The sequence below is a fragment of the Camelus bactrianus genome, chromosome 1 (assembly GCF_048773025.1).
Source record: "Camelus bactrianus isolate YW-2024 breed Bactrian camel chromosome 1, ASM4877302v1, whole genome shotgun sequence".
Taxonomy (NCBI): Eukaryota; Metazoa; Chordata; class Mammalia; order Artiodactyla; family Camelidae; genus Camelus; species Camelus bactrianus.
Window position 1 is genome coordinate 67,055,001 of NC_133539.1, and position 10,917 is coordinate 67,065,917.

Consider the following 10,917-nt stretch of genomic DNA (forward strand, 5'->3'; position numbering starts at 1 on the left):
TCTGAGTACTTCAGAGACGAGCTACAGCAGAGCATATAGGGGAGGGGTCTGACCCTGGAAGTCCCCACAAGTCCTGCTCATTTACAAACCCAGATTATTATCTCACAGTTCTGTAGGTCAGAAGGCTGATACAGATCTCACTGGGCTGAAATCAAGGTGTTAGAAGGACTGCATTCCTTCCAGAGGCTGGAAAGGAAAATCTGTGTCCTTGCCTTTTCCAGCCTCTAGAGGCTGCCAGCCTTCCCTGGCTCATGGTCCCCTTCCATCTTCAAAATCTGTTGAGTCTTTTCTCACATGACATCACTCTGACTCTTTTTCTACCTGCCACTTCCACTTTTAAGGACTCTTGCCATTACGCTGGACCCACATGGATAATCCACAATAATCTACCTATCTCAAGGTCAGCTGATTAGCATCCTTATTTCCATCTGCAACCTAATTCCCCTTTGCTGTGTAAGATACCATTGTCACAAGCTTGGGACATTAACACACGGCTACCTTTAGAGATCACTATGCTGCCTGCCACAGCCTGCCCTGGTGGGTCAGCTACATACTGTGGTGGGCACACTGTAAAGCTCTATACAGAGCTCACAAAATGTTATGTTCTGTGGCAGAAATGGCATGGAACAGGGAAGAGGCTTGAATTTTAGACTTGGCTCTGCTAATGTGTTTGTGTGTGTGAGATTTGGGGCAAATCACTTGACCTCTCTGTGATTTAGATTTCTCAATTCTAAAGTAAAAGCACTGAGAGAGACAAGTCAGGGTCAGGTCAAGACTCATCATGACCTTTGTTCTTAATTTAAAGGTGATGTAGAGCAAAATGGAACTTAAGGCATGCCTGTGTGAGGACACAGTGCTGTTGGGAAGGGACCTCCAGGCCTCCGGTGTGCTGTGCACACAACAGTAGAACTGAGCAAAACAATAAAGGGATGGATTTCAGAGTCCAGTTGGGTTAATTTTTAATTCTCAGTGTCAGTTTTGAATGGTAGATCAGAAGCTGTTATCCCTTCTTACCTTATGAGGAAATTTTGATTTAGATAGCTTAAGCGATTTCATAAAGGTCACATAATCAATGAGAGGTAGCATTAAGACCATGATCTAGATCTTTTGACAAGTCCTATGGGCCTCCGGCTGACACACTCCCTGCGTCTCTGCCACTTAAATGCACTCACAGCTTAGGAGCAGCACACAGAATTACAACACGTCATGATTTGGGCTGACTACAGTTGGTCATAAAGGTCTTTAGAACGGTACTCTTGTAAAAATTACAGGGGCTGGAGGCAGGGCTTTTTTCTTGACTATAACTGGTGGCCGCATTAGTCCCTGTTGATAAATTGTACCTTTATATTTCTTTATGAACCAATTCTTCCAGCCCTCCGCCTTGCTTCATTGCAAGTGCTGATATAAACAACCTACAGGGAATGCAGCGTGTCGGCTCACTCCTTTCAGTCAGACAAACTTAGTGATTACGGCGCTGGCTCAAATTCATGGATTAGCCTTATTAAAAACTGGCTTGCTCATTGAAGTGGATGGATCCATCCTTTATCTGACATCAGAAATTATATTATGGTATGTTATATCACTTTCCAAAGTTATGATATGCACATAAACAACACTCTGGGGACCTTTTTCATTTTTATCCTGGGAGGAAAAAGAGCAGTTGGAAAAAGAGGAGCTGGAGTGAGTTTAATGAAGGGACTATTTGTCAAGGGAGAAGAGATATGGTGTGGCTTTTTGCAGCTAGTTAGCAGTGGCTAGAAATAGTTACAGTTCCTCAACTTGAAGGAGAGGGAGAGTAGAGAGCAGTTACTCGAACACAAGACATCCGGACCTGGGCTAAGGGCCCCTACAGGACCCTTTAGCAGAAAAGCCAGCGGAGGAGGCCAGGGAAACATACACCCACGTTCCCTCTTCTCCTGGTGCCCACTGGTTAAACCCCAGAGGAAACTGGAGGAGAAAGGAACTGTTAAGGCAATCTTTGGAAATCAGCTTCCTGGAGTCCAGAACAAGAAGGATGAAGGGTGGGTGTGGAGGGGTAAGTGGAGGACACTCAACGCAGAACTACATCTGCCTTTATGTGACTGTATTTGACGAATAAAATCATCTCCTCTGTACGTTCACTGTCACCATCTCCCTGTCCTTTGGGGATATATTTAGAAAACACAGTTAATAAAGTTGACCTTTAAGTTACAAAAGCACAAAATTCACAATCAATATGGAATTTACACAGGAAATACTTCTTACTCATCCATACTGTGCTTTAACAGTTTAAACTTCTGAGTAGAGAGTGACTGAAAAAATAACTCAGAATCATTTTGCAAGTGGTTCAAATTGTCGTATGTTTTAGTTTCTCTTACTTTTAGCGTTCAGCTATCAGTGTTTCAAAATTTAATCTTGATTCAATTTTATCATTTTAACTAGTTGACTTGCAAAACGATACTTGGAAGAATTTAATCTTTCAGAATTACTTGGTTAAAGAAATGTATGTTAAAAACTAGGTGTCAATTCTAAAAAATGAAAGGATGCAAGAAGGCCCAATTTATAACCCAAACAATAAATTAACGAAAGTTTAACTTCTCAAATGCCAAATTTTAGATTCATTTTGAGTACTTACCAATAAAAAATAAATAGAACTCATTGTATATAGTTTTCATTTACAAGGAAATGATATCTTACCCTTGGGCTCTTCTTTATTGATTTTGGATATTTTCATCTATTTTTGTTAAAATTAAGCTAGCAGTAAAATGACAAAACTTGTGATTTTTTTTTCCACCTTGTCTTCTTGTAATGGTCAAAAGCATTAAAGAGGAAATCTAAGCTTTATAGTTTAAGGACTCTTGGTTTTCAGAAAAGCTTTTTGCAAATACTAAAGTAAATTAGCATTCATATCAAAGAACCACTAAATGCATAATATGCCAGTATGTTCAGGTGCAAAGGGAAAAAAAAAAACAGAGGGTGAAATCTCAATTTTAACTGAGAGAGTGATTACCATCGCACTTTGAAATGTGTATTAAAATTGGCTTTTGGGGAATGGCATTAACATTCAGTAATAAATGGTAATAGCATCTCTCATTTATTCTATTCTGTGATATAAGGAAATTCATGCATTAAGGTAGCTTAGAGTTAAAAATAATAGGAAATCCTGTTCTTTCTGTTTTTTTTAATAACTACCTTTCATGACTTCTTTCTAAAGACAAGGTCAGGAAAAAGACAAATTTAACTATGTAGATGACTATGATTATGGAATGATTAAATTTGGTCTTACTTAAAATAGATTTTGTAAACTGAGAACGGCAAGGGTTGTCTGCTTAGAAAAACCAGCTCAAACCCATTCACTCCTTAGGCATACAAGAGAATATCATTCAATTCTTGCTTTGACAAGGTACAGTATCTTAGCTTTCTTATAGTGGTGTTTCACTTATTCATTCCTTCATTTATTCACTGAGGGGTATAATCGAAAAGCAGCAAGAATTCAGTCCTTGAAATAGCTGACGAAACAGTTAAAGTATATGAGGAAAATATATGTTATTAAATATATAAGGACTATTGAGTTATATAAATGAACATTACAGCCATACCTTATTCATTTTTGTATTTCCAGTGCCTTACTCAGAGTAGATGATGAGCAGCAAATATTTTTCTTTAATTTGTTTGCCAGTTCAGTTTTTATGACAAATGAAAAGTGCATAATCTTGCCTAAAACAATTTATTTGGCAAATAAACGTTCCCTAGCACCCTTGCACCACAATCTCACAGCTCCCTGCGTCTCCCCGAAAGTGGCACTCACCATGATAAAAGTTCAGGGATTCAGCAAAATTTAAAGCGTTTTGAAAGTACTAGTATGATTTTAAATTTTACCATCTGTTCAAAAACTGAGATATTTGCTCCATGAATTAACAGGTTGTTGAGACACTATGAAAAGCAATTTCCTCATGTGTTCATATTTACAGGCGTCTCTCATCAATCACTAGAAATACCTCTGGACAGAGGTGTACATGATTGACGTGTGGGTTGCTAGTCAATAGAAGAAAGTTTCTCCTGGAGCAGAGGTAGATCCAAGTACCTACTTTTAAAAAGCTGCCCTCCAGAGAAGCATTACACAGCGAATGTTTCCTCAGAACTATCCTCTTAGAAATACTTATTTCCAAGATTTTGTTGGAATAGGCAAATTAGAGGCTGGAAAAAATGTTGAGAACTAGAAAATCTGCAGTGTTTCGCTCGTCATCCACCCACTCCCCAACTGCAAGGAAATCTAATTTTTGAGTTATCTAAGAACATCAAGCCCAGAGCCATTCATTTTTGCTAACATTGCTGTCCGTGGCACACAGCAAGGCAGGAATCAAATCATCGCATTCCAACCTGGAAGACCACAATCATGCTTCCTCTCTCTCTTTCTTTCCTTTTTCTCCCTCTCTTGTCTTACTTTCTCCACCATTCCATTTCCATTTCTACCTCACTCTTCCTCTTGGGCTTTCTCACACAGCCCACCAGAAACCTCCCAGGAAAAGAAGCTAAGTCTCCATAGTTCACATGAATGTTTACATGGTGACAAATCATATTCACAAATGAAAAGTCACACATCTTCCTTAACTGCCTGGGCAACTCCACAGTGATCCCTGGCCAGGGAGCCCCCTCCACTGTGGGACTGAGGCTCTACCAAGCACCCGTGGTGAATGACAAGTTAACCCCTTTGGAACCACACCATTTTCAACACTCAGAGGACCTCCCTCATTAGTCTTATAAAATAAAGTATGAAATTCCAACGTCAGATCTCATGCTGTTAAATTAACAACATCACACCACGACATAATGACCTGAATTTCTCCCATAACTTTATGACTGGAAAACACTCTTCACGTTTCATTTACCAGTTTAAAAATAGCCAACTCTAATTTGAAACACACACACACACACACACACACATCGTGCAGGCTCCCTAATATCCCCTTTTAGTGCTAGGCAAATGTTTCTTCCTATAAACAGAAAGAAAATTCAGTAGCATCGTAAGTTTTTAAAAGTCAGATTTGTCAAAAGATGATGTTTGTTGTCAAACAAATCAAGAAGAAAATATGCCACAGAGCCAAAATGACAAGCCACAATCTGTTTGGTATAACAATGGCTATTTATCTATTTTTTAAGGAAGGGATGCATCAAAATTATTGTGTTTATTTTGGCAGGAAGAACCTCCACAGGCTAATCCATCCCCTGTCCAATGAAACGTCTTCTTCTTGGGTGGGTGAGGGCTGAGCCAGGCAAGTAACAGATTTTAAACATCTTAAAATGGTATGACAAGTTTTTTAAGAAACCATGGGAAGACTGTCTTCAAACTTTGTCACTTGGTAGATCCGGATAGGAACTAGAAAAGAACATTAGAAAAGATGCCCACAGACCACTTTAAGTCCACAGAAAGTCCAAAATAACATCACCGCGCTCATAAATGAGGAGAGGTTGCTCTTTGCACCAGGCAGAAGCACTCGTCATACACAAGGCACTCCGATTAAGCTTTGAGAGAAGTTACGTCACGTTTAAACTCACCGCTGGATGTAAGGGTCGGGACAGTACCGTAGGGTGGCACACCGTGAAGTTTCAAAATTCATTGCCTTCAACTCTCTTTGATATCAACAAGTGGAGAACAATTTTATAACATATACACATCTACCTGTGTATATGTAGATATAGAGCCAGGAGGCTAAAAGCAATAGGGTCAAATGCTATCAGACATAGAAGTGTAGACAATTCCCCCCCTTCACACACAGTTGCCAAGAGGCGGAGCATTTCTTGATTTGAGCCAATGAGATTCATCAAGTGACTAAAACATCAGAAACGGTTGAATCTTACCAGCTGGGCATCCTCTCTAACGTTGTTCTTTCCCTTCCACGACAGCTTTAGAGTCCTTGACGTATAGTGGCCACACTTGCTGGCAACTTGGAGTCATCTCTGAGCTTCTGGTCTCTCTGGTGATTGGATGCTGGCATGAATGGCATCAGAGTTTAATTTCAGCAGCCTGGACTTTCAGAACAGAGCAGAGCAGATGAGTGTTCACCCTCTCCAGCTAATTAATGTTCCTTTGGATCTGCATGCTGATTTGATTTGACGACTTCTGTAACTGCTTCTGGAACTAAATATCTCACAGAGCTGCTTAGAGAGTTGTTTTGTTTTGCTGTTTTTTTTTTTTTTTCATCTCCACCTTCACCCTCCCCTTTCCCCCCTTCATTCTCCCTTTCAGCCAACCGCCTGTTGTGGTCACAATCTCAAATAGCAAAGACAGGGAAATTCCTTGATTATATTTAACCTAGAACTCACTCTTCGTCTCAGCTAAAAGAGATACCCATTCACATCCCCTTAGAAGTTTTGCCTCCCCTAAATTAAAAAACAATAAGAATAACCTTTATTGAGGTTTTAAAATATCCTACCTCAAACACACACACACAATTTCTTAAACTAATATTAAAGTGGAAAATACACTATTTTACACTATTTTGAAACTTACAAAATTATTTCAAATTGTCTGTTACTGAAAACGTTTCATTTTCCTCTCTCTCAGTCCCTCTCACCCTCTTCTTTATGTCGTATTGTTTTTGCTGGTTTTGGTTTTGCTTTGGCTCAAGCTACTTTGGAGTAAAAACTGTTGTCTTTCGTATATCTAAAAATTAATATAGTATCAAAAAAGTCTACATACAGAATAATTCACTTCCTTTATGAATACAAGCTGTAAACCTATCCTGGTTTTGTGGATTTGGAAATTGAATGAAATATGATTCAGAAGCTAAATTAAAATAGACTCCAACAGAAAAAAAAAAAAACACAACCCTGTAAGTGTGCCCAAGTGTCACTAACACGGCAAGTTCACATCCTCCACTCACCCCCCAATCACAGGTCACCTGTAACCTGGTGACATCAGAAGTTGTCAAAGTTGTGAGATAATCTAAAGTCCTTTTCAGAGGAATTTGACATTTCCTTTTGAGAAATTTTGGTTCAAAATGCATCTCATAAAAATATTTTATTTGTTGCTTCAGCCAGGATAGAAAAGAGAAGCTATTTAAAACCTGACATTCTCTTCCTTACTTAGCCTGAGAGTGTCTAACATCTGTGAATTGTGAAATTCACAAATATGCCGGCCTGAGCCCCAGCCAATTCAAACAGCTTGTTCTACAAAACGGGAAACTTGAGGGAAGATCATTTTACTAATTAATTATAGATTTGTTAATTGGAGTTAAAGTGTTTGGCTTTATTCCCTGCTATTGGCAAATACGGATGACCGGAGTATACAGCGTTCTTAAATTGAAAGTGCTCCGTTTCCTTCGACCACGGCCAAGTTGTTCCATCACTCAGTGCCTTGCTTTTTCCCATTTGTACCACGAGAGGTGAGATCATGACCTCTAGTGCGGTGCTTCTTAAATGTGGGTGCACCTGTGAGTCATCTGGAACTCTTGCTAATGCAGGGTCTGGTTCAGTCGGTCGGGGGTGAGCTCCCAGGCGATGCCCGGGCTGCTGGTCTGGCATACCCTTTGAGTAGCAAGGCCTAGCGCTCTGGACAAGCCTGCTGTTTATTCACTGCTAGGAAATAAGCAGAGCTCTTCTAAATATTTTAAATCACCAGCAGGGGCTTTAGACTCCCAAATACAGGATTAATTTGCAAATATTCCTTACATCTTTTTCATTTCAAAAGGTTTCTAGCCCCATTTATAAAGAAGACCATTTAAACCATATGCCCTGACATCAATAGTCATTGTTTTTTAAAAAAAAAAAAAACCCTAAATTTACTAAGGGGGACGGGTATTAAATGGCAAAAATTTATATAAATAATTATGAAAAATACTGATTCCTCTTGCATTGTGGAAATAAATGCAGACAGCTACCCTAACCAAGGGCAAAAGCAAACTCTTTAGGGTTCAACAACCTACCAATAGCACACAGCCATCCAGCGCCTGGGAAAGTAAGTGACAACTATCCCATAATCATCATAATTGCCACTTATATTTATATTACATCCCTCTTCACCCGGGGGGCTCAGGTTACTGTAAAAATGTATAAAATATTTCTTTGGTGTGCAAATTAGAGGCTTTTCTAACACCTTCCTTAAGTCTTTTAGGCAGAGATTGTAATAGAATAAGGTACACATTAGCCTGGGAGAAAGCAATTGCCTTTCTGACCATGACTCACAACTTTGAATGGTGTTGTTTGTGAAGGTTTTTGATTCGCATGAAGAGGAGGAGAAAATAAAAAGCTTAGGGAAACAGCAGCATTTAAGACCTGGAACTCTGGACATAATGTGAGATAAAAGGACACTTTCTCCTTCCAGTGCCTCGCAGGTGTACACTTTGCCAAACTGAGGTATTCAAAACACAAAACCCTTCTCATGTATATCCATGTGAATTATTTCTTAACTGCTTCCCTTCGTGTGGTCTATTTCCTGGGTTGCATAGTTTTCTGGTAGCGCCCCTGCCCTGCGTTGCATTTTGTCCTCCATCCAGAATGTTTTTAAACCCCGCGAGCATACGTCTGCATCTCACAAATATGTCAAAGAACAGGAAGCTTTTCTCATCCTTCCAGGTAAAAGGAAGCTGCCCTACCTCTAATGTCTTAAGTCATTTGATTTTCAATTCTATGAGGGCACCTGCTTCTTTCTTCCTGAATTTGAACTATTTTTGCATTAGACCCATCTCCTGTACTGAATCATAAACAACTTGAGGGCGGGTGTGCTATCTGATTCATCTCTGTATTTCCAGAGACTAGCAAAATATGGTCCGGTGGACAAATAACATGTTTATTATCTTTGTAAAGATGATCTACTAATTATTATAAGCAGGTAAAAAAGAACTTCCACAAAGCCCTTGACTTCTTAGAACCAACGTCATTTAGATATAATTTGCATGCAATGGAATTCACTAATTCTAACTGTTCCATTTGAGGGATTTTGACATATTATATACTGTGTAGCCCCCACCCCAACCAAGATAGAGAATATTTCATTACCCCCTAAACCCCTCATTTTCATTACCCCCAAATGCTCCCCTTTGCAGTTAGTCCTTCCTCATCACTGGCCCTAGACAGTCTTTTTTTTTCATTATGTGTTAGATGTTTTCCAGAACAGCATTATCCAATAGAACTTCCTGTGATGAAGGAAATGTTCTCTATTTATACTAACATGGTAGCCACTAGCCACATATGGCTGATTTGTCTGAGAAACTACATTTTAATTTTTATTTAATTTTAGTCAACTTACATTTAAATAGCCCATGTGGCTAGTGGCTACTGTGCTGGACATCACTGTGCTAGAATGTCACATAAATCGAGCAGGTGTTCTTTTGTGTCTTGTAGGTTTTTTACACTCAACATATTGTTTTTGAGATATACCCATGTTGTTAAGTATGTCAATAACTTGTTCTTTTTTTTTTTTTTTTTTCATCGCTGTTGAGCTTGTGGATTGCTCCTTTTTTTTTTTTTTTCATTATTAAGGACAAATTATGGTCTCACATCTTCAATTATGGCCAGAAGCAGAAAGCTAATGAGTTCATAAGAGCTCAATCATAACTCATCCCGCAGAGTCCCACAGTGACGTGGGGTAGCTCGGTCCCTCCAAGGCTGCCGCAGTCCTAGACAAGGCAGCGATGTGACAGAAAGAAACTTACTAACCCAGCTCTAGTCTGGGCCCTGGCCCCAGCTTCCTCCCTGACTTTAGCAAACAGCCTTTTTTCTTCGGGTCTTACATTCTTGATCTTTAAGAGGAAGGATGTACCAGTGAGGATTCTTCTGTTATTAGTGATAGAAACTAACTCCGGCTAAATAAAGCTAAAAATATGAAAATAGGTTAAAAATAGGAAAATCTACAGACTGGAAGAGAAAGATGAAAAACAAGATTTGGGAAAGGGCTGGGACCAGAGAAGCTCCAGGGCTCTAAGCAACAGGCGTGAACAGAGTCCCTTCATAGTGCCACCGTAGGGGTGCGTCAGACCCAACGGTTTTTTATTTTTTATTTTTTTGAACTTGAGTCGTTTACCTTAAGATTCAAATTCTCAGAAACAAGAGGACAGGTTTGGCCAGCAGAGGTCTGAACACCTTGATTGACAGCTCCACCGAGACTGGGGCAGAGAGTTTCCAAAAGAAAACAGTTTCTATTAAGCTAAGGAAAGGGCAGTAGGCTCAGGGCAATTGAAAACAGCAGATGCCACCATGCGGGGCTTAAAGTGGACGATCTCGCACATTCCTTAGAGCTCTGGCTGTTGGTGGCTCTGTGATTGGAGAAGCTGAATTTCTTGTCGGGGTAACTGAACCTCAGGTCCTCTCCATCTTGACCGTCCTCTCTTTTGTAATACAGGGATCAGAAGAGAATCTTCTAGCATCAGATGTGCTGGAGTAATGAATTCATCCTATGTCACCACAACCGAAAGGACTGAGGAGTTTGGTGATTTCTAGTTTTAAGACCCTTTTCTGTACATGACTTCAGTTCAACCCCACGATCTCTGATTTACAGAAGTAGAAACCAAGTTCTGTTTTGAAGAGGATCCTGCTAAGCCTTCCAACGTTGTGCCCTGTGAATCTAATACTTGCTGAAGAGGGCATCCAGTCAGAGTCAAGCTGGGCCTAGAATTGAAGTGTGGTGGGTTAGGGTCAAATGCTTTTTTACATCAGTGGAAAAGCCAACGCAATGCAAGCTTGGCCACATGCTTCTTCTGAGTTGACTTCCACCTCTTTACAGGTCACTGGAATTCATCCAGTAGAAAAAAATGCATAAATCTAACGTCTCACAGTCTACTGAGAAGAAAGAAGATTCCTCAGGGAAGTGTCTGAGGAAAGGGACACCTCTATTCTCTTCAGAGGGCAGGCGAGGAAACACAGAGGCCGACTGGGGAGGGAGGAGGTTGGCAGTTTCCCTAACAGACAAACCTGATACCCTCCGAGTCACACCCAGTGTCC

General features: G+C 40.0%; 1 protein-coding gene across 7 annotated transcripts in view; it reads right to left on the minus strand.

Moving 5' to 3' along the window:
- TP63 (tumor protein p63) overlaps nt 1–6,103 on the minus strand; it is a 208,512-nt gene extending 202,409 nt beyond the window's left edge. For 3 of the 7 annotated variants that reach the window (XM_010959241.3, XM_010959240.3, XM_045519781.2), the window contains exon 1: nt 5,536–5,730. In XM_010959241.3, coding sequence (XP_010957543.1) covers nt 5,536–5,597 — 62 coding nt within the window. In that variant the 5' untranslated portion in view covers nt 5,598–5,730. Of the gene's footprint in view, nt 1–5,535; nt 5,735–5,838 lie in introns of those variants that run through there. The other 4 variants (XM_010959242.3, XM_045519783.2, XM_045519782.2 and 1 more) reach the window with 4 other exon arrangements.
- Between the last annotated feature and the right edge of the window lie 4,814 nt (nt 6,104–10,917).